The sequence below is a fragment of the Notechis scutatus genome, chromosome 1, assembly GCF_049901735.1.
Source record: "Notechis scutatus isolate UNSWTSFEM ecotype Mainland chromosome 1, rNotScu1.2, whole genome shotgun sequence".
NCBI classification, from domain to species: Eukaryota; Metazoa; Chordata; class Lepidosauria; order Squamata; family Elapidae; genus Notechis; species Notechis scutatus.
This window is the reverse complement of record NC_142009.1, coordinates 257,111,780-257,136,861: the sequence shown is the minus strand read 5'-3', so window position 1 is coordinate 257,136,861 and position 25,082 is coordinate 257,111,780. Positions and strand designations below refer to the sequence as shown.

At 36.0% G+C, this 25,082-nt stretch overlaps 1 protein-coding gene across 8 annotated transcripts in view; it reads left to right on the top strand.

Annotated features, from left to right (window-relative positions):
- The window catches only part of NAV2 (neuron navigator 2), a 599,301-nt gene that overhangs the window by 485,617 nt on the left and 88,602 nt on the right, over nucleotides 1–25,082 (top strand). For all 8 annotated transcript variants that reach the window (XM_087951112.1, XM_087951110.1, XM_087951111.1 and 5 more), the window contains one exon: nucleotides 1,676–1,798. In XM_087951112.1, coding sequence (XP_087807238.1) covers nucleotides 1,676–1,798 — 123 coding nt within the window. The remainder of the gene's footprint in view (nucleotides 1–1,675; nucleotides 1,799–25,082) is intronic.

Here is a 25,082-nt window from a genome sequence, read left to right as displayed (position 1 = left end):
AGGCTTTTACTCTCTAATACCACTAATATCCTGATACTTCCGGAATTCAGTGGGACTATATCCAGTATCAGCGTTCTGTAAAAGCATTCTCTGTTAAAGTTGGTTTGGTTTCATCCTTAATTGCTAATGGGTACTTCAAAACAATTATTGGAAGAGTTAAATATTTGTACACTGACACATAAAAGGTGTTGTTTTTATTCATTTGTTCATAGGTGTAGAGGAACTACACCTATCTGCTGTCTGCAGACAAGAGATTAAATTCTTTGAAGAAAGTTCCTAGGAACTGTTTTTTTCTCATGGTTAAAAGTAAGCAGTAATTCTAGTAGAGCTGAGTGGTTTGTATTCAGTGGCCTTTGGGGAGCTGTGTCTTCTAGGCCAGGAATGTTCAACTTCTACACACTACAATATGTTCTGGAAAGGAGGCTCACATAAATATCAGAACTTCCTTTGTGGGCTAACACCAGAGGTGGTATTCAACAGGTTCTGACCAGTTCTGGAGAATCAGTAGCAGAAATTTTGAGTAGTTCAGAGAACTGGCAAATACTATCTCTGACTGGCCCCGCACCCATCTATTCTCTGCCTTCCGAGACCCAGCTGATCAGCTGGCTCTTCTTTTGTTGCCCTGCACAGGAAAACGGAGCTGGAAAGTAGGTTAGTGGGGTGGGGAGGGAATGGGATTTTGCAGTAACCTTCCCCCAGGAGTGGGAAGGGAATTGAGATTTTTCAGTATCCTTTCCCTGGGGTGGGGTGAGAATGGAGATTTTAGTATCCTTCCCCTGCCATGCCCACCAAGCCATGCCCACAGAACCGGTAGTAAAAAATTTTGAATCCCACCACATATTCTTTACATCCAAAGTCTTTTGTAAATCACATTCTCCAGATACTATCCATAAAACCAAGTAACTCAGTATTCATGTGGAAATGATTCTCTCAAATAGTTCTGAGTTTATTGCCTTTTTCTGTGCTTATTTCTCTATCTGAAAACATTAGGGATGGCAGTGCAGTAAAGGATAGGCCATTGGTTCTCCAAGTATGCATTAACTGAGGCTCTGGATTTGGTGCTCAAACAAGAGATATAATAGTAACTTGGAAGCTAGTTACTTTATAACTATGAGTAGAATGCTTGCTGCACCTTAATTGTACTTCATGGAAGCAGTTTATCACAGAAACTTTAACAATTATACATTCCGCAGTACTAAATGTAAGTGTTATCTAACCTCTTTAGTTATGAAGAAAAATGTCAGATTTAAGTCAGTAAGCAAATTAATACTAGCATTTCCTGGTAGAAAATGTTATTAATATCATATATCTGTGCCAAACTCTCATTTTTTCAGACTTTTATATGATGAATATAAACTAACTAATCAAAAGATATTGCAGTTTGTGCCAGAATTAACTCAAATAGGTGGTACATGGTAATCCACAGAATTTAGATCTGTACATATTATTTTGACCCATTTGCCTGCTTAGCTTTTGATTTGTTGCACAATCAGTGAGATGTTCAGGCTGAATGTGGCATTTTTGTCCATCTATCAAGTCCTTCCCAAGGACTTGGGATAGGCAGATGGGGATGTTTGATGGTGTTACAGATAACGGTTGCAGGACGTAAGCTGTTCCAAGTAAAGTTGTCTTTTGAAATTGTCTGATGGTGAATTATTGCTATTATTATTTACAGGTATATGACTGATGGTGGATTGGGCCTTTATACTCGAAGATTAAACAGACTTCCTGATGGGATGGCTGCTGTGAGGGAAACTTTACAACGCAACACCTCACTGGGTCTTGGTGATGCAGACAGGTAGGATGATCTGTCTGACTTAAAAAATTTTCAGTTTGAAATATATTTCACTGCAGATACAAGACAGAAATGTATTATTTTAAAAAATAACATTGCAAGGCAGAAATATTCAACTTTAAATGTTGCTGTTGTATGGCTGAAATATTTTGACAAAAATTGAACTACGATACAGCAAGTAAAGTAGGACAGAAACGTATTCTATACAATAACACAAATGAATGTCATGTTCATAATTCACTATTAATAGAATAAAATTCTAACCAATGAAAATGTAATGGCAACAAAAATGTTGGAATATCTGAAGAGCAGTAACTGCTGTTCTCTATTCTAAGAAGACTCAGTAAACATTAGACTTTTCCATTCTATAAGGAATAAACAAATAGCCTCTACAGAAGAATAGCTCCATAGAACATATGGAGCAAAGGTACAATTCTTCCTTCCTTTTCTAAACTAATTAACAAACTAAAATACAAATTCATACTGTAGTATTAATGGGTACTTTCAAATTTAATAACAGCAATAATAGCAAAAAGGAGAAAACGGCTTGAAAAATTATCTTATAAAGAGAACAATTTCAGAAATGTTGTCCCCATTGCAAACAAGACTTTCTGCTTACCTTTTTGTTGGCTGGGGGGCGGGGGAACACCCTAATTCAAGTAATGAAAGACAATGCATCTCAATAATTTTTTCTTATAAAAGTATGTGGATAAGTTCAATTACAAAGCTTTGTCCCCCAAAAAGTCTCCTTTATTTAAAGTGGCTTCACTGAGAAGCTTTCTTTTCATTATTATTATTTCCCTCAAGCCATTGTGAGATAAGTACAAATGGCATGCAAAAGTATATGTACAGATTATATTGTTTTAAGTTAGTGTGTGTGTGTGTGTGTATGTGTATAAATATAAATATTACAGATTTAATTTTATTTTTGCAAGATGTTTCATGCCTTCTTCAGCATACGATCTGGTAGACTGTTGTTACTCCAAAGCATAGGACTATCAAGAAAAAAAGTTATGCATTTGGAAATTTACTGTCCCTTGTCAGAGATAAGAGAATTAATATGAAAATGTATCTGCATCTTTATCAAATCAAATAGATTAAACATGTATCAATTATTACATAATGAGTTAATTTTTCCATTTTAAAATACTGTGGTGTTGCCTCTGTAAATTCAAATTTTCCTGAAGTCTTAAGTTTTCTATTATTTTCATTATAGTAAATTAGAACCTGTAAAAAATAATTCCAGTTTATTATTGGCATACAATATATACATAATGTGAATTAAACCTTAGCTAAGGCTGACACATCAGTAATACATTTGATTACTATAAAAGGGTTTGAACTCATGAAATAATTAAAAATAACAGACATTTTTTTCGTCAGGGTGCGATGACAAATAAAGCTAATTTCTTGGTCTAATATAGTATTGTTCCCTTTTATTAATAGCAAATTTCTAGACTTTTACAATTGAGGAAAAACCTTTGTCCACTGTAGCTTCCATCAATCTGGTATTTACCAGTTATGTTAAACTGCAAATCTTGTAGTTCTCAGTAAAGGAAAAACTGGTAGGAAATTATGGGAATTGTACTTTGATGTATTTGAACAGGACTGGGTTGTGGAAAGTTGTGTGGTAGATAAAGATTTAGTTTGTGCTTTGTTTTTTGTTTTGTTTTTGATGGAATTGTGTGGAATTTGAGTCTCCTTGTATGCAAAGCATTTATCTATAGCTCCTCGTATAATAGGTACTTCGTAGGATACAAAAATTTATTAGCATGTGGGTTCTCTTGGCATGTTCCAAAAGCATATTTAATCCACCAATACGTGTATTCTTCTCTGATGGGCATTTTTTTCATACTACAAACAAGGTGTTGGGTGAAATGCAAACATTAGTTGTTGGTAGAGAGCTTATTTGTGGAGCTGATAGGTTTATTGAAAGACTTCTACACAACTTTTGCAGCTGGAATGCAAGCAGACAAGGAGATGTTTTATCTACTTTTTCTTAAGTCAAATAAAAAAGGGGCAGGGGAGAGACAATACAACCTTGAAGGATTGATCCATGATGTTGGTTTAGCATCCAAAGGTGCACGTACACTCAGATAAGGTTTATTACAATTATGACTGAAGTTTTTTGGTTGGGAGAGAAAATCCTATTGCTACTCATTTATTCCAAGCTAGAAAATCCATGTGCAAACTCTGAACTTTAAAACTGTGTTTGGGGGAGTGGGGGGATAATCTTTTGAATGTCGAACTAATGCTTGGTTTCTTGTGGAATGTCAGGCCTTATTCAAATATATTTTCCATGGAACATACTGGAAACCAGAACAGCATAAGCAGCATCCATATGCTTAAATATACATAAATCAATTAAGCGATAAATGCATATATTACAGATTTGACTTGAATTACAGTGAAGGGCATGCAGATTACCTATGTAGCGCTTCCCATCACCCAAATGGTTGTAGTGATAAATGTACTTAGCAGAGTTTGCTTAAATGATTCTTTCTTCAGTCTGCTGCCTTCTGCATTTCTGGAGATTTGAAATCCCACTGATATGGATGATCAAGCTCAGAAAAGCTGTGATGTAGTAAGATGGCTCATAAGAAGGCCACAGCTTTTTTGTGTAAAACTACATAATGTTGTGGTAGAAGAGGAGATATTGTATTAGTCTTTTAATTCTACTATGATATACTAACTCAGAATGTCAACAACTATAATGGAAAATGTGCAAATGTTTTTAGTTAACTGAATAAACTAATCAGCTGAGCTTGGCTCATTAGTTAAGCAGAATCAGGCCTGATTGCAAGACAGGAAAAGCTGTAGGCCAGACTGGGAAGTCCTAAGCCATCCTGGAGGAAAAGAAATGGCAAACTACTTCTGAATCATTGCCAAGAAAACAACATAGGCATATCTGTGAGATCACTAGAGTTGATATTGACTCAAAGGAGACTTTGTCTGAAGTTGGAAGAGTCCAAAGGCCTTACGCATACGACTATATACATGCAGAGCGTGAAAACATACCTCCCTAATTCTAGAGCATTGCATAGGGCTTTGAGTATGAAAGTCCAATCTCAAACCATTTTGAGAAATAAGCTGCTTTCTATTCTAGGTTGTGGACCTTTGGGCTACCTCCAAAACTTCAATAACTCTGAAGGTTTTAATAGAGACTAAATCAACTATCCAGTATTATATCACTTTTTTAAAAATAAAAATAAAAAATAGTTGTATATAATTAACAAGCAATTTAGAATAGATATGCCATATTACAAAATGAATGGCTTCAGATATTGATAAATACCTTTCTTATGATTTAAAAACTAGATTAATTAGCAAAAAGATATTTCAGAGTTTATTGGATTTATCTATTAAAAATAGTATGAAGTATCCACAGGGACAAATGCCATTTTGGGTATATTTTTAAACCTCTGTAACCACAGACCATATATTGTTATCAGGGCTGTCCTGATGTACCAGAATTCTGGGCTTCTGTAAAGTTACTCTCTAAAGGCCTCACTCTCTATTTATTGCCCTTCTGCCATCAAACAAGAAATGAGGAAACGGAAAACTGGATGAAGAGCTTGTGTTATTCTAGGTCAGCAAATTGATGGCTCGTGGGCTGGATACATCACATGCAGGCCATGCCCACTCCAGCTCCGTGAATGGGAAAAACATCGTGAAACGTCACATGACAGCAACGTGATGCCCCGAATTTGACAGGCAAGTTCTAGGTGAATTAGGCGTAGAATGCATTGAACAGCTGAAGAAGCACATAGTAAGTATGATGGAGAAAAATAATAGTCAGAAATAGGAAATATTATCCTCAGGGATTGCCAAGGAGAAAAAAATACATGTACCTCCAATCAATTTTATAAAATTTCACCTCCAGCCCTCCAAACTATCAATAATTCACTTTAATTTTCCACCTGAATAAAGTCAGGGCAAAGTATGTGAGAAATTTTTGCTCACTGCTAATCAAAATAAATCAGTAAAAGAGCAAATGTTTCAAATAAATTTGTTCTTGAGAAAGAATAGATATTTTTATCCTGCCTAGGAGCATATTTAAGATATTTGGAAAACTTAAGGCCCACCATAGGTGGGCAATATCAGTATCTCAACTGCCGCCTCATCATTTTGTGTGGCTATGTGTTTTAATGCCTTAGGATTGGGAAGTGGAATGTTTTTCGTGTTTTCACAATACTTAACTATTCTAGACTGAGTTTTCTGTACAGTTTTTGATTTCCCACCATAAGAAGGTAGGAAAGCATGCTGCCAATTTTAAGCAACTATAGCCAGAGCTTTCTAGATAAACAAATAAGTCTTCAAGCTTCCTTCCCTTGAACAAGACTTTTTGGCATAGATCTCCTCTAGTGCTTTTTAGGGTTATGGGAGTCATAGTGCAAAGAGTTAAATGGCACCAGGTTGCTCCACTTTTTAAAAAGATTCTACCCAGGCCACTTTTAAATCTTTATAAAGTTTGCATGCTCCAAGATAGAGACAATTCAAGACTGAACTGACATTGCACCGTAAGAAAGAAAAGAAGGCATCTTTGGCTAATATTTTTGCAATGAAGTTTCTGTAATGTTTCCAACTGCCTAGTTTGCATGTCCAAGCTAAAACCTAGCTTGTAAATTGTAGACAGAATGAAGATTTCTTGCTGTTTATTGTATTAGCCTTCCACATAGCTCTACAAGATGCATTTCTTCCTATAGCAGATCAGGAGCTGTGAAAGTAGAAAATCGATTCAATGCCTGATTGTTAGGTTAATGGGGATCATCACAAAAACAGCTGAGCTTCACAGTTCATTTATCTTTTAGTGTGTGCAAGCATGCATGCTGTTCACAGTAATTAGCATTTGAACCCCTTTTTATATTTAGCTTTATTGTTTATAGTTGAGAGGATGCCAAGTAACCAAAAATAGCTTGAGCTTATCATTAGTATTGCATGAGTATAACCATGAAATTGTGAAACCTGGTTCATCATTTGGAATTCTGGGAGCTTTGCATCTCTCCATGAGGGAAAAATGATTATCTAAATGAGATAGGGCATGGCCTACAAAAGGTTCTACATTAGAAAAGCCCTAATAAAAACCACTTGGCAACAGATGATTAGCATTTATAAGAGAGCAGGGTGAGGTGAGGCAGACAGAGCATCCACAAACAAGATGCGGACAAAGAAATGGAATGTATCACATTTGGACTATTTAACCCTTCCAACATTGTTAGTTTGTTCAGTAGAATTTCCATTTTTGATCAAATCCAAGCTATAAAGACCTTAGAAAACATACTGTATAATTACAGGACTGCTTTAAGACAAGAGATTTATTATCCTAAATTACAGGTAAAGTTTGATCAGTTTGGTCCAGTGGTTTAGGAGCCAGGATAGAAAGCAGAAAACAGTGAATTCAAGTCCTGTCTTACCCATGAAAGCCAGCTGGGTGATTTTGGACCAGTCACTTATTTCTCAGTCCAACCCACCTCAAAGAGTTGTGCAAAAAATGGGAGAAAGAAGGAGTATTAGATATGTCTAATGACTTATTTGACTTATTTATGAAAAAAAATTATAAATACTTCTAAAAAGTTTTATGAAAGCAACAACTTTATGGAACTAATGAAGACTAGGAAGTATCTTTATGTAAGCAAATATGTTTTCCACATAAACATCTGGTTAAGAAGTAATAATTAGAAGGTTATGTGATGCTTGAATTCAATTCAGAAGAGATATTTTGGGACATACTGTGAATGCAGCACCTGCCTACAACTTATTAAAGGCACCACATCTGTTTCCAGGATTAAATTGCTGGGTTTTTGCTTCCACACATTCCAAAATAATTATTCTAAACTGAATCCAAAATATTGCATAGCCCTTGTTTTAGTTCTTACTACATGATCCTTAATGTTGAAAGAGAATAAGAATGTAAAATCTTTGGTTAGGATAGATTATGGACTATTCCTTGATATTAGTTTAAAATATTGTCTCAACTCTTACTGGGTTTTTGCTTTGTTCCTTTCTGATCTGCTGTTGGTTGTTTTTTATCATTACTCTGTTCTTTTACAATCTTATTATGTAATCTGTTGAGATTTGTAATTGGGATGGTATATATGTGTATTACATAGCGAAATATATACATACTTTGTCAAATTAAAAAAAGTATGTTCCTTTATCATTGATCAGGTTGGCTGTACCAGATGGAAACTGAAGGCCAAATTTAATGAATATTAGCTTGCCTGTCTCTGGGATGAATTGTTTCAGACTAAGAATAGGAAGAATTAGATTCAAATCTACCATGAAGCTTTTGCTGCATAACTGTATCAATTTCTCTCAAATGTTCTCCACAAATTTGTTATGCAGATAAAATGAGAGCAGGGAAAAACCACATACATCCTTCTGATTAGAAAAAGAACCATACAAAACATAACACATTAAATGAAGTTTAATTTTGAGGTATGAGTTGCAAGGTATATTTTGCTTTATAAATTAACAAAATTTGGATCTGGTCAATATCTGGATGAGTTACTAACAAGGATAGCTTGCATGCAACCTTGAGGTCTATACAGTAATGAAAGAAAGATGGATATATATGTACCGAATGCATAAAATAAACATAACTTAGGTTTAGCCGGAATATGTAAATAGCACTGCTATATAAACATCATTTAAATATAATCATTTAGTGTGCTTATATCCATGAATTCAAAAGGACTACACTATAACCCTAAATTATTTCCACTTTCCTCATGGAAAAAACAAGTCAGATAGTCAAAACCAAATAACTCTATAACTAGTCCTAGAATATTTTGTGTGTGTGTGTGTGTGTGTGTGTATGTGTGTTTCATTCTTGCAATTAACATGGACACTCTTCTGGCATTTGTCTCCAAGTATTTGTTGACACCCTGGTCCTTGGAAAAGTACATGTATCCAAAATTAGCCCCTCAAACTGTACTATATGAATGTTTAAAGTTCCTGTAATAGAAAAATCAAAGGGCCACTTAAATGTTCAACCCAGCAAATCCCACTCCTCTGCGAGCTGTCTGGTTCAGTTTTTATCAGCAAGCTCAAAATCAACCCTACTCTGAAAAAAAGATATAGGTCTTTCTTTGGGCCATGGAGATAATCTTTCCCTGCCTTTGTAAGATAGCATTTACCTTGAAAAATCAAATGCCAATAGAAGAATAAAGGGGGGAAAACTGTTTTTCATTCCTGAAAATCACTTCTCTGAAATACCGTAACTGAAGATACTGTTAATTTTATGAGTGGGATTTTTTGGGGTGTTTGAGTGAACCAACTCATTCTTTGTTCTATATTGATTGGAATTCCTGTCACTGGCAATATGTTAAATTTAAATCTATCTCTCAGGGTATATGGCATAATGTATAGCAATTCCTCAGCCCCACAGGGATGTTGTTGGGGGGAAGTTCTAGAAGAGGAAGTATTACATATATGTCTCTGGAGATTACTCAATCATTCAGGTCATGTTCCCCCCCCTCAAAAAAGCATGGACTTTCTTGGTTTTTTTAAAATATTTCACTTCTCATTCAAGAAGCTTCTTCAATTTTGCTTCTCATTCCTCAGCTTCTTGGATGAGAAATGAAACGTTTCCAAAGAAAAACAACAACATCCAATTGTCTGTTGGGAAACAAAAGCACCTTTGGGATATTATGTGTGTGGCTTTTGCAGCTGGAGAAAGGATGGGATATAAAACAAGCAAACAAGGCCCTTGCCTTTTCCTTCAAGGCCCAAGGATAATTTACATTTTCTCATGGAAGCAGGAAAAAAAGTGTTTAATGCTTCAAGTTGACTAATATGAATACACCTATATGGTATTTAAATAGAGTGGGATGAGGTGTGGGTTTTTTGTTTTTTTTTCATGATGCAGAAATGCTTTGTCATTGTCTTCGTCTGAGATTCTTTTGAACTTCCCAATCTAGCTATGATAGATTTGTCAGAGCCAGAGAAAGAGAATGGTGCTTTGCAAATTATTAGAAATGTAGAACTTTTGCACATTTACTCCTTAATGATGAAACAATCCTTCCTGCTCTCTACTGTAGTGAACTTAGCAGGAGGATCAAGGAATTCTTGCCCTTAGAAACAAATGGGATGCTAAAGTTAACATATCCAATTGTGAAGATTTCCATAACCAAGCCTGCCCCACTTTCCATTCTGAATAATTCTGGTTTATGAAACCTAGCCTGGTTATGAGCACCACTTTACATAGCCCTTGGATTTGAGCTTCCCATATGATTTTTATCCAAGTATTAACTTGGATAAAAGTTAATTTTATTAGCTTTCTAGATCAGCTAGGCCTTAGTCCACCAAATACCGAGGGAGAAAAGTATAAACAGTTTTGCTTAATTTTGCTTCCTTGAGCCACAAGGTATGCGTCACGGATAATGGCATGCAAGAATGAATTCTAAAGATGTAAATATATTCTTAGATGGGGATGTTAAGAAACACTTTTTAAATTACAGTTGCTATGTAATATTATGAGGAGCAAATATAAACTGGACTAGATTACAAATTCTCATTCCATGGATTTCCATTTTTGTGACAACTTTTCATTTTGGGAATATGCATTGGTAAATCCTGAAATGGGACAAGTGTCGTTAGCTTGCTGAGTTCTGGGATCTCGTGATAGAAACTTCCAGGAAAGCACGTGTGATATTTGAATGAAAAAGAGGCCACTTCTCCTGTGACGGATACATATGTAATGGTATAGTATGAGGTCTACTGAAGTTCTGGTAATGATCACATTGCTGATTGTCGGGCTACTCTGATATCAGCACATGAATAGTCAGTGAATAGCTTCATAAGTGATAAGTGAGCTAGACGTTTTGGCACTTAAGCTTTAAACTGTTATTTCAGTCAGTCTGTAGAATATCCTGAGGATCAGATGTGATATGCAATTTGAAGTATTTCACTCTATGCTACAACTTGTGTTGTTTTATTTTCCTAAGATAATTGAACCTATTGTTCAATTGCAACCTCTCTAATGATATAATTTTATGAAATTATTTTTGGTTTGAATTAACTAGGAGATTGAAATAATTTGGATAGAAGGAATGAAAAGTTAGATTTTACTGCTTTCCTTCCCCTTTCTTCAAGCCACTTACATTAATTTCATACTACCTAAACTTTTAATAATTTACATACAGGAAGAGCTTTACTAGAGTTAAATTAATCCTAACGCTGAATCAATAATTAATTAATTTGTATTAGCAATAGCACTTAGACTTATATACCGCTTCGCAGTGCTTTACTGCCCTCTCTAAACGGTTTACAGAGTCAGCATATTTCCCCAAACAATCTGGGTCCTCATTTTACCCACCTCGGAAGGATGGAAGGCTGAGTCAGCTTTAGTGATACTTATCCCTTGTTCTTAAGATGTTTAACAGTAAACAACACAAAATGATTGAAAAATGTGAATATGTGAAAATGCGAACATGAAATGTGTGTGTAGGAAAATTATCTAAATGCTCACATAATCCAAAAACATTCTGGAACAAATAAGGATATTGTCTTGAAAGATTTTAAAATTAAATTGGCTTTATTTTTTTTAAAATGGCAAAGAAATTAACAATTCTGCTTTTCCAATATTTAAACTTATAGCATATTACTTAAAAGCATTAACTTTTCTGAGTATACATTGCCATGCTACATATTTCAGTGGGATAAGCAAGACAGTTGTTCAGTGAATACTGCCCCATTTTACAACCTTTTCCGCCACAGTTGTTAAGTGAATCACTGCAGTGATTAAATGAATCATTTGGTCATTAAGCAAATTTGGCTTCCCTCATTGATTTTACTTGTCGGAAGTTTTACCTGATTTAATCATGTGACTGCAGGGGATATTGCAGTAGTCATAAGTGTGAGGAATGGTGGTAAGTCACTTTGTCAAGCAGTTGCTAAGCAAATGGTCATTATGGTGCTTACAATGCATCTTTTTTACAGACAAAAATAGTCCTTATTTGCAGGTCCTCAAGTCCAGTAGCCTTCCACCAACAGAAGAGTGATGGAATAGAAGAGTAATTTTGCAAGATCTTCCTCCCTGGAAAATTTTCCTTCTGTTCAGAAGTTGTCAAAATCAAATTACATTATACAAATAGAAGTAGAGAGAGGAGCATTTGATGATTCAAAGAAGAATATTTAATTTCAGAAATTCTGAGTTTCAGTATATAGTCAAATATATAGGATGTTCATGGACTTTTATTAAACAAGAACATTTCCCAATGCACATGCTCCTAAGTGGCTGTTTCAAACACTGAATTTGATAATGTCTTTGACTCTAAGCTGCAAAATGGAGAAATTTAAATCTTGAAGTTGTCAATTGACATTTCAAACTGAAGACAGGTTATGTAATACAGATAGTCCTTGACTTAACAACAGTTCATTTAGTGACTGTTCCAAAGTTACAACGACACTGAAAAAAAGTGACATAGGACCATTTTTCACACTTATGACGGTTGTAGCGTCCCCCTTGGTCACGTGATTTACATTCGGATGCTTGACAACTGACCCACATTTATGATGGTTGCAGTGTCCCGGAATCATGTGGTCCCCTTTTGCAACCTTCTTGACAAGCGAAGTCAATGGAGAAGCCACATTCACTTAACAATCGTGTTTCTAATTTAACCACTGCTGTGATTCACTTAACAAATGTGGCAAAAAAGGTCGTAAAATGGGGCAAAATTCACTTAAATTTCTCACTTAACAATATAAATTTTGGGCTGAATTGTGGTCGTAAGCTGAAGACTATCTATAAAGACTATCTATTAAACAATAGAAAATTGCCAAGCTTAGGATCTACTACTCATTAAGGTAGTCATCCTCCTACAAAGTTTGGCTTAAATTGTATTCTCTTGTTTACATCTGAAATGATACAAATCACTCCCTCAGTTCTGCCAAATCACTCTCTCAACTTTGCCATTTCATTCTTTACAAAGGTTCTAATTTTCCCAGTTGCAGGAGAGTCCTTATTTTCTGATTTCTATCTCTGATAAGATAGTGGCTCTGTTTTGCCTTGTTGAGCAAAATAAAACCAATTAATCAGTAGATTTAAGGGTGCATAAGATTGAAGCAGGCATGATATCTTATTCTAGAAGGAAAGATATCTCTTTTCCTGAGTGTACTTTGCCATGCATATTTATTCCCAGGATATAAACATTTTAATTTCATTATAAGTCATTTTAAAAAGTAGCTCTGACTAGAAGACCTCCAAGGTCCCTTCCAACTCTTGTTATTCTGTAAAATTATGTTCTGTTAAAACACCCTCAGCCTTTAACAATAGGTAAGGAACACAAATATTGTTACAAATATGAGAGAAAAATTCCTATTTTAAAATTTTAAATGTAGGCTGGCATGCTGCTACAGTATATAGACCAGTGATGGCTAACCTTTTTCTTGTTGCATGCCAAAAATGCGCGCACAGGCGTGCCTCCACCCATAATGCAATGTGTGTGCGCTCCCTGCACATGCGTGTACGACCCCTGCATGCTCACCACATGCGTCTGATATAGACAGCCTTTAAATAAATAGTATAGAAATACACATTACACTTAAAAAAGAAATGAAGTCTCCCCCCCTGCAGATTTTAGATGCAGATATTGTATATGTGACATATAATTCTGCCAAACGGTAAGTGCATTCATGAGTGGAAGGTCCACTGTAATTTTTGCAAAACGGAGCCATGCCTCTCTAAATGTTATACAAGATCCTTCTTAACTTTCTTCTTTCACTAGTCCAATAGGGGGACTAGTGTGGAAAAAAACCAACAGTTACAAGAAATGGCAGGCTCTGAAGCAGAGGGAAGAAGGTAGGAATATTGCTTGGAAGATCTTGAGTCTGTTGTAGATCAACACTGCGTTGGTTTGCAAGAAGTGATGGTAGGATAGATAGATTCTTGCGTTACCTGTTAGTTCTGGCTAGTGTGATACTCATTTGCGTAGGTAGTTAACATTAATAATATCTCCTCCAGTTTAAAAACATAGTCATTTACTTTAGGATTTTGGTTGAAGTAGATTCCTTCACATTCATGAAGGATCATCTCAGAAAAAAAAATATTGATGGCTTGCTTTCCTCTTGTGTAAGGTTTTTTTTAAGTTTCTCTCTAAAACATTAAAGGAAAATATAGGCCAGAACCAGCACTTACCCATTTTACCTCTTTCTGAACTTTAATAAAGACTGTGAATTGACAATTGCTGAAGCATAACTGAATCCATTCAAACTCTCCTACAAAAGGAAAAGATAAAGTCAGGCCCTACTGCTAGAGAGATGGATTTTGCTGAAAAACAAAGTGGTCATGCGGTTATAATCATTGATAGATCTATCCTTCCTGTATTTATTTTCTTGCAACTTTGGATTACTTACTTTGGTTTAATGTTTATCAGATTGTATTTCCCAAATAGCAAGTTGCTTCCTCTGGTTAAAGTGATAGCACTTGTTAAAAGCCTGAGTGAACAATTTAACAAGGAGTTAAAGAGGAGAGTAGTTTGAGGTGGACATTTTATCTCCCAGCAGCCCCAAAGTAAACATTTAACTCCATTCCTAAGGTAAATAATATTTTGCAGGTCAGGTGAAATGTTTGAATCAGGTTAACAAGTGAAAACCTCCAGGCGCTAGCTGGTTAAGTAATTATGTAAAAACCAACAGAATGAATAAGCAGTGTTGTTCTATATACACTATTTAGATATAAAAAGGGCAATGCAAATCTCTCATGTTACTAAGAAAATAATTTTTTAGTGCATGAGTGGCTTTTGTGATTATAGGGTGTCTATTTATAAACATTCAGTTGTTAAATTTTTTCTTCCATACTGAACCAAAGTATTTAGTCTGATTGCTGTGACAATGATACTCCTTTTTCTTTCCCATTGCTAAAGAACAATGAAGTAAAGTTTATTTTTAATACAACTGTTAACTGTCATTTAATTCTGGTAAATAAACTGATACCTGTAAGAAGTTGTTTTGCAATACAAAAGTTACAAAAGACATGTTTGTTGGGCTGTACTTAGCAATAGCAAATTGTGTTGGAACTGGAAGATACTTTTCAGTATCTTTTCAGTTTTAATACTGAGAGAAATCTTTATTTCTTATTTGTAGAATATCTGGGAAGCAGCTTGCTAGCACTCTTCCCAGTCAGACTTCTACCTTATTAATTTTGCAGTAGCAGACCTTTTTAACAGAGGTATTATAAATTTCTTTCCAGATGTAGAAGAATAAATTGCATGGCAGTTAGCATTTTTAAACCAGTGGAGATGTCTAGCTAGAACCTTGCATGTGACTCTTTCTATTAAGAATTTCCAAAACTAATTGCTTTATCTTATTTATGATATTTACTTTTTTCTTCAGAATTTTTGAAGAATTTACCATTAGGTATTTTCTTCTAGTTATATGTTTGGAAAATGTGCCAGTCTGTGTTTCAGACAAGGCAGGTTAATAAGAGAGTTGTTCTTAGTACAAAAGAATAAATTAAGGACTTATTTACCATGAAATGAAAATTTGAGGCATTTGATTCTATTATCTATTAAATATCTATTCTATTTGTAGGTTTGGGTCCATTTCCAATAGCACTCCATGAAGTTGATGTTTTTATCTTGCCTTATAAAGCTCTCTAATAGCAGGAAATGATTGACTGGGATTCACACATATCAAAATGGCACTGATACTCTTAAGTGATAATACACTGATGTTAAACCTTTTTGGTTCTGTGTGTCAAACATTGGAAAATGTCTAATTTGGCTCTACTGCTATGTCATACCCAAAACCTCCCCGAATAAAATACATATTCACTTATTTAAAAAATGAATTTATTAAAAAATACAGTCCAATTCATGTGTGATTTCCTGCATTTGCCACACGCCACTTACTTTAGCCTGGTGTTCTGACCTCCCAAGTGGCATGAGGCCTTTGTTCTTGAGCCTTGGTGGCACAGTGGTTAGAATGCTGTATTGTAGGCTAACTCTGCCCACAGCCAGGAGTTCGATCATGACTGGCTCAAGGTTGACTCAGCCTTCCATCCTTCCGAAGTTGGTAAAATGAGGACCCAGATTGTTGGGGGCAATATGCTGACATTGTAAACCCCACCCAGAGAGTGCTGTAAAGCACTATGGAGTGATATATAAGTGTAAGTTCTATTGCTATTGAATTGGCTTCAGAAAATGTTCTTCCATGGCTTCCGCAGCGTCTGAAAACTGCACAAAATCATGCTCATCTCTCACACAATTTTTGGAGGCTCTGGATACTTTCTTGTCCTTTTGTGCAATTTCCAGAGGCTCTGCAAGAGCACACCCCATTCTCATATGAGCCCAGCAGCATCTGAAAATCAAGAGAGGATGGAGAGTTCTTTCAAAAACCTATGCTGGTAAATTCTGGCATGTCACCCAAAACATTGTAGTGTGTTATAGTTTTGTCCACTACAGAGAGCCATGGCGGCGCAATGGTTAGAGTGCAGTATTGCAGGTTACTTCTGTTGATTGCTGATTGCCGGCAGTTTGGCAGTTCAAGTCCCACTGGCTCAAGGTTAACTCAGCCTTCCATCCTTCAGAGGTTAGTAAAATGAGGACCCAGATTGTTCGGGGCAATATGCTGACTCTGTAAAACTACTTACAGAGGGCTGTAAAAGCACTGTGAAGCGGTATATAAATCTAAGTGCTATTGCTATTGCTACATTTTGTGTAAAATGTATGTCAAAAGCAGCCTCTTCAATTCTTGATGTTTTAAGAGCTATATGTGGGGAATTTGGGAGTCTCTACCTTTTTCATTAACCTGAACTACAGGAGGATTAGGGATAGATATAAATTATATAAGTCGCTACAATGCAAGTAATGACACCCAGACAAAATGAAAAGACCTGTTGTTTCAAACTAATTAACTTGAGAAAGAAACTACGTTGGAAAGGGGGGGAAAGTCTGTCACATTTCTAATAGATTACCTTTTAAGTGAGAGCAGTATCATTAAGGGGGGAAGTAGCAAAAGTCTGTCATGCCTGTACATGTTAACAAGGAGGAAATGGAGCTATCCAAATTCTTGAATTACATATTTTTCATCTTGCTTTAAATCAAAAAATAGTAGTGATATAACCTTTTAAGGGAGAAAAATGTGCAAACTCCAATTTTTTTTTTTTGGCCTAATCAAAAGTTGTTTTAGATTCACATGAAAGTGGCAGTCTGCTCCAGTGAACATTGGAGAAAATATTGGTATCTGGATACAGTAAGGTCTACTTAAGCTTCATTTTAAAGTGTTGAAAAAAATATAAGAATTGCTGCAGATTCATATTTTACAGACCCACATTAGCCATTGTTTGTACCAGTTCCAAATGAAAGAACCCAAATAAGGTATGTATCTTCCTACATGTATAACAAAATTGTGTCCAAATGAAGAAAATATTTTGTGTGTGTATGTGTGTGTTTATATGTATCAGTTTTTTCTAGCAATCCTTTTGCTATATAGAGAAAAGCTTCCTATCATGTGCTATAACAACTTTAAGTTAGCAAAAGATGTAGAAACCTAATAACTGTAAAAAAAATATGAAAGGACATAGTACTTTTATGTGAGAATCCTGAATATTTTTTTCCAAAAATTGTCTAATAAAAATGGAAGCCATTTTTTTTATCTCAGGAAGACATGGCTGAATGATTCTGATTAGACATAATGAAAAAAAAAGTATGTTTCCAAAAGAAAGCTCTATGTCCCCAGGAATTTTCTTTGACCTGCTTCGTTTTGTTAAATAATAATGGGTTTATTAATATTTTAGTTCTATTGTAGAGACAGTTTCACAAGAATCCAAACTCTACCACAAATGCATAGAATTATAATGATCTTTGATATACTGTTCAGTATATCAATCACTCAAAAAGGCAATCATACTGGGAGTGATCGGGGGAAAAGGAAAAGACCATTAGCTGGACACTATAAAGCAGTGGTGGCTAAACTTTTTGGGCTTCCGTGCCGATAATTGCGCGCACGCTTGTCTGCTCGTCCTTGCATGCCATCACCCAGAAGGCAATGCGTGCGGCCCCCCATGCCTCCTGCACATGCGTGCGCAACCAGCACTGTGTGCTTCTGTGCATGTACACACGACCCCCACACATGCGCTGTGTGCTTCTGCGCATGCGTGAATGACTCTTGCGCGCCATTGCATCCCTGCACATGCACGCCAGATACCCAACAATCAGCTGGTGGGCGGGCGGCGTGCACGCATGTGCAGTAAACCTTTTCTGGGCGAGTGCTCGTGTGCCAGCAGTAATGGCTCTCCGTGCCACTTCCGGCATGTGTGCCATAGATTCGCCACCACAGCTATAAAGGATGACATTGGGATGACTAGTGGGATGACACTGGGGTATGGCAGATCTGAAGGAGGCAGTGCGTGACAGAGGGGTATGGAGAGTGCTTATCCATAAAGTGGCTGAGAGTGTGTGTACATGCATATGTACACATATATCTATATATACATGGTATAGGTGTTTTTATCGATATAAAATATATATATACATTGGTGAAACAAAATGCAGAGAGAATTTTGTTGCTTAACTAAATCTTTTCTGTAATTCAGTATTAACACCTACAGAAAACAAGGCATCAGTGCTCTATTAGGAGCGAGTGTAATATTTGATTTAGGTTACTATGTTTGGTAGCAAGGGGCAGCATGTTGGCTAAGCAGTTAAGACACTGGGCTTGTCGTCTGGAAAACCAACAGCCCAGGTTCAAACCCTAGCACCCCAGGATGTTGTGTGCTCCTGTCCTCACCCTAGTTTCTGCCAACCTAGCAGTTCAAAAGCATGCAAATCCAAGTTGATAAGTGAATACCACCTCGGTAAGAAGGTAATAGCATTCCATGGTGCCATGCTGGCCCCATGACCACAGAAACATCTTCAGATAGCACTGGCTCAATGGCCCTTGAAATGGAGATTACATCTAATGCTAATTACATGCTAATTAGATCTTAAGGTGGAAATTCTATTTTAACTGGCAGAATTAGAATATGAGAGGGTTGGTTTTTTTTTTCCTATTCTAATTTGGAAAAAAAGAATATAAAACTTTTATAGTGTACTATACATTAATTTTAATTTCTTATATGATAGGTTTTTTTAACCAGTTGCTAAAAGACATTTTACAGGCCTGACAAATTTTCAATCCTGAAATAGGAATAGCATAAACAAGTCATTTGACAAATATCATTTAAAATTGGAGTGCTTGGCTGACTAAATAAATCTTTACATTTTGTCATGATTGTTAAAGGAACATTTTTCCTCATATTGTTATTTACATCAAAAGGAATACAATTAAAACCACCATGAAAATTTGAATTAATCATAGAGCCCAATTCCTGTTCCTTCATCCTCATCTCATAAGAAATTGCATTAGTTTCAGGTCTCTTGGGAGAAGCAATTTTATTTCAAAGTGAAGAAAGAGAAATATATCATTCCATGATACACAACTTTAATTGGCTCCACTTTTCTTCTGAAGCTCTGAGTAATAAACTTTTCATGCATGCCTGAGAACCCTTGCTTGGAAGTATGGCTGCCTCACTATATTGCACCTATTGCAGGCTTTGAACTGAAGTATTTTTTCCCTGTAACTTATTTTCTTCTTCGGGATCCATTTCCAGTTGTACAACCAAAGGAAAGACATTGCAATATCATTATTACTGTGATTCTTCCAGCTTTTGTTTTGTTAAGCAGGATATAAACATATCAAAGATATTGTCTTGAACGATTTGTTTTCAGATACCGTTATCTATTTTTTTTAAAAAGAAATTTGTCTTGCTAGTCTCATTTGTGTGTTGATTCAGTCTCTTACTTAGTTAATTTATATTGTGCCTTTGTATTGGTATCTAAGAAAAGAAAATAGAAATTAAATAGTAAGAGTTTTAATATTTGTGATCTTAAAAGTTTGAGTAAAGAACTACACATTAATAACTATTCCATGTACAGAGAAAGTGAGGGCCTGCTGAGAAAATGTATTTAAATGTGAATGAGAATTGAATGAAATTATATTTAATTAGTGTGGTAACTTTAAGCATTTTTTGCATGCCACTACAGATATTCCTCTAAAGAAAAACAGTTATGACTCTTGGTGGTTGTTTTTTTTAAAGTAGCAGCTTGAAGCCTTTGTTAACTTCCTTTGAGTGGTTGGCAGCACATACCTGTAGCTATTTTCAGGCATAATGCCTAAGTGCAATGAAATCCCCCTATTCTCTAGTAAATGTGTGTAGAGATTGCAGTTTGCTTTATTTATTTTATTTATAGTGTCCATGCTTTTTTCAGAACAAAGTTCCATCCCATGTGGAAGTTATCCTTAATGCAGTTTTCAAAATAGCAATAAAAGCAATGGTTATTTTTATTTCTATTTCAATTGATATCAGCTGATTGGAGAACATTCGTTTTTTTAAATTATACATGGGATGAAAGTGCTTGGGTATTTTGGATGCTGAAACATGATTTACATTTGAACTTACTATGATATCCACTTTTTGGAAGGGTTTCTGAATCTTCACAAGCTTGAGTAAACTTATGGTTTTAAAAGAACAAAGAAAGTAGTTGTTGATTCATTTGGGTCCCCTCCCTTCAGCAGTGTTGAGGGAAGCTATCATAAAATTCCTGCTAGCTTCACCCATGTGGAATGGGGAAAGTTGAAGTAGTGAGTCACGTCCTCTTACATTGTTGAAACTATTGTGAGGGTTCACCTTCTTTGTACTCATTACTCACTTTTCAGTGATTAGATCTGGTATAAGTGTTAAACTTTTTATTGACTTTTAGCCATTCTAAAGGCATTGTTTTCAAAAGTGGCAAAATTTTGTGCTGCTCCCTGCAGAATTAGGCAAATGTGAATTCAGAGATTTGTTAGACCATTGTTAGTTCTTACTCTTTCAGTAAATCTGATAATTGATATATGCAACCAGAAGTAACATTATTTGATGCTTCCATGCCAGCAAACATTATTTGATTCTTCCATGCTGTAAGGTATGTTGAATACATTATTTGCTTATCTATTTGTGATATATTTATTGCTTCTTTGGTTAAGAGCAATAATAATGATTCATTTCATTTTGCATCTTGGGAGCAGGCCTGTGAATAAGATCTCAGATGCCGATTTTAAAGTTTGCAGAGATTCATTTATAAACGCTTGTAAAAGTTCGTTTCAGTGCAAGCATACAGTCTGAAAGTTGAAAGGGACAACTTAGTCCATTGAACCTAGTTCCTAAAGAAATGCAAATTACAGCACCTCAACAGCTATCCAGTCTATGATGGAACATGGTCAGCAGAATAATGCCTTCACTTCCTTAATATGAGGTCAAGTGTCTTTATTGTGAATAAATTTTTTTCTACATTCATTTAGAATCTTAAAATAATTTAAATCTATTATTTTTGTCCTATACCCAAGAGAGAAATGATCACTGAGCTACCCTTTATGTTCGCCCTTCAATTAGCCTAATCCTAAACTGTTTGGAGGAATTTAAAAATTTTGATTTGAATCCAGAAACAAATAGGTAGCGTAGCTTATTCAGTGCCAGTTGCATATTTTAAAAATGCCTATTTTTTACCACTATTCTAACAGCCACTCTTTCTGTACCATTTGATAATTCCAAGCCATTTTAAAAGAATGATTTCGCCCGAGCTCCCCCTGTAAATTTCCATGGCTAAGAGTGGACTTAAACCTGTGTCTCCCACTTCCTAGTCCAACAACTTAAGCCCAGTACTACACAGCCTCTCATTTATAAATACTATAAATATTACAATTTGTCCAATAGATTACCAAATCAATTTAAATAGTCTAAAAAAGTTCCAATTCCAAATGCATGTATCAAATTAAAAATAAACCCTTTCTCACCGTCTCATGAGATTGCAATGCAAGCTTCAGGTTAACTTTAATCAATGCAGTTTAGCAATAAAAATAAAAGAATTAAGTTGTCCTTTCATGTTAATGGTACAAAGTTAAGGGCTGCAATTTCCTTTCACTGAAGCCTAGATCCATGTCTCATTAACATTTCAAAGAGCTAAATACATTCTTAGGCTATAGATTAAAGTCCTAAACCAGAATTCTTTGATTTGACTGTGATTTCATTACAATTAGGTATGTTTGACACGATGCACAAGTCTTTTCTAACATCTGTTCTTTAGTTAAATTAATATATGACTATCTGATAATTATTTTAAATACAGAAACAAACCCTTAATGAACAACTTGTTAATTTATCTTGCTAAATTACTTGTTAGATTGTCTTTTTAAAAAAGAAATACATAGTATGTCTTGGACACTAATCCACATAGATTTTGAAGAGATATTAATGTAAAGTTAAGTATGACATTGATAAATCAAGACAGTGTTTATTTTCTGTGCACTGAAGAATTGCAAAAAATTAATCAAACTTCAGAGAAATACTCATTGGAGCCAACAAAGGATTATTGCAACCCATGTTTGTTTTTGACTGCCTGAAGCAAAATGAACAATTCAGTTATTTTAAGTAAATAAGATGCTGTTTCTAATTTGCTTTGTCATTGAAAATAGTTGAATTTGAGTAATACAGATTAGTTACCACTAGAGTTCCTTAGTTGTGTGGTCCTGCAAATATAATTTCAATGTGGTGTTTTTTTTCACTCTAGCTTTGGTTGTTGTTTTTTAGAAAAGGGAATTTGCATTTCTGAATTTTTTGAGTTTGAATATTTTCAAGCATTTCAAGTGGTTCCACCTATTTCTATGCAAGCTGTGGTATAGAAAAGTATGAAAAGCACCAATTATGGCGGTATATGAGCCTGACAAATAAATATTTGGAATGTTTTTGATAAATTTTGGTTGTGCAACAATTGAAAGCTTGTTTACATGGGACTGCTTTGAAAAGCCAGTGGATGAAGACTCATCTCTTTCTGGAACAGTCCTCCAACAAATCTTGTTTTAATTATCACCACATCTTTTCACACATCTTTAAACAATCTTTTAAAAACCATCCTCATTAAAACTAACAGGTTTTGAAAACAATAAGTACAAAATAATAGATCAGTCCGTAATATAAAAATGCAATCTTGTACTGGAGTTTCTGTTATCCTATGATTGCTTTGTTAAATATGCATATCTTTAACTGTCATCTAAAAGAAGACATGGTGGAAGCTAGCCAATGATTTCCATCATTGAGATGCTACCACTGAAAAGACTCCATTGCTGCATTGTGATCTGAACCAACTGCAAGGAGCTCTTATTGTATGGGTTGTATTGTATTGAGGCATCTATCTTTGGATTTTAAGATATTTAGAATAGTGTTAACATCTTAAATTGGTTCCAATGATATATAGGCCAGTGGTGGCTAACCTTTTTGGGCTCCTGTGCCAAAAATTGCGCACACACCAGCGTGCATGCACTCGTGTGCCAGCACCCAGAATGCAAGACATGCCCCCTCCCCACACCCCCTGTGCATGCACGCGCAACCCGCCGCCACTCCCTTATCTGCACTGTGCCTCACAGCTGATTTTTTTGGCTGGTTTGAAGCCTTTTTTGGCTTCCCAGAAAGTGGCTTGGAAAGTGACAAAACGGGTCTATAATTCGTCCTGAAAAGCCTTGCAGAGTCTTTTTCCAAGCCTCTGGAAGGCCGACAAATTCCTCAAACCAGACAAGGGAAAAAAAAGTCAGCTGTGAGGCATGCGCATGTGCAGTGAGGTAAGATTGCTGTGGCTCGTGGTGCCAGCACAAATGGCTCTGCGTGCCACTTGTGGCATGTGTGCCATAGGTTCGCCATCACGGATATAGGCAGTCAAACCATTGCTTCATAATCAAAATTATGTAAGCCCATTGAATCACTCCAGTTAGCAGTTGCAGTTTCTTATTTTTTTTCAAGATAACCACACATAGAGTCCATTACCCTAATGCAACCTCCGAGCCATGGCCCACTACTGGGCCATGGAAGCGGGTGAGCGCAGGTGTGCAAATGTATGCATCCTCACTTGTGCAAGTAGCGGGCAAGTGCATGCGCACGTGCTCCATTTGTGCAAGCAGTGGGCAAGGATGCATGCAGTGCTTACCCGCCACTCAGGTGAAACCCACCCTTCTCCCACACCCCCGCCAGTCCACAAAGTCAGAAAGGTTGTGGAACTCTGCCCTAGTGCAACTGCAATCATTTTAATACTGATCAGAGATCCATGTAGAGCAGGAGTGTCAAATTTACAGCATCACGGCAGCGTCATGAGACGTATTGTGACTTTTCCCCCCCTTCACTAAACCAGGTATGGGCATGACCAGCACATCTGGCTCACGGGCTGCGAGTTTGACATCCTGATCTAGAGCCATCTGGAGAAAGTAGGCATAGGCCTTTGTTGCATGTGAAGTCTCCTATTGAAGAATGAAATTAAGGAACACTCCCAAGCTCCAGAGCCTTTTCTTTGAAGGGCATGCTATCGCATCCAGAATACAGATTTAGTTGTCCGTTCTGTATATTTGAGGCAAGAAAAAAAGCTTTTCCCCACAAAGATAATTCTCCATAATAACAACTCATTTGAATGAACTACATCCTAGGAATCTAGATTCATGCAGCTCTCTTTTAAAGGTACTTGTTAGATTCAGATCTTATGAGATGCAATAAATTGGTTTCATTTGTATGGGGACTGTAAGTCATGTTTGTCCCACGTTTTGTACAACATGTGAAGAGGCAACTTTCAAAAGTGAGCAAATCAACAATACATTCCTGGGAGGTGCCAGAGACTTTAAGGGGTTCAGTGAGCGCTTTAAGCCCCTGCAAAGCTTAATTGTATCAAATTTACATTCTGCCATTCTGTCTAAGTACTCAAAACTGCCTACAACAATTAAAATGCACTACATGACAATAACATCAACATAAGTAAGTAACTGAATCCTCAATCCTTCAAAAGGCCTGAAAGCATAGTCCCAGTCTGAGGGCTGCAAAAAACTACCCTGGAAAGCCATATATCAAACCAATTTGTATCCTGGTTTATAGCTGAAGGTTATGTATGAACTCTGTCCTTAAATCATATTTAAGACAAAATGGGTTTTGCCTGTATGCAAATGTAGTTACTGATTGTCAGGTACTCTCAAAGATTATCAGAGCTACTTTGGTCTAAAAATCAAGAGGCCTTGTGTTCAAGTCTTAGCCAGTCATGCTCTCTCTCAGCCCAACCCACCGCACAGGGTTATTGTTGTGGAGAAAATAGGAAGGCATGTTGGATATGTTTACCGCCTTCAGTTATTTGTAAAAATAATAAAGGTGGGAAATAAGAATGAATGAGATTTTACTGAAAATGCCCAGGACCAAATCTAAGACTTCTTATATGCTTCATGTATTCATTCCAAACCAGGCTAA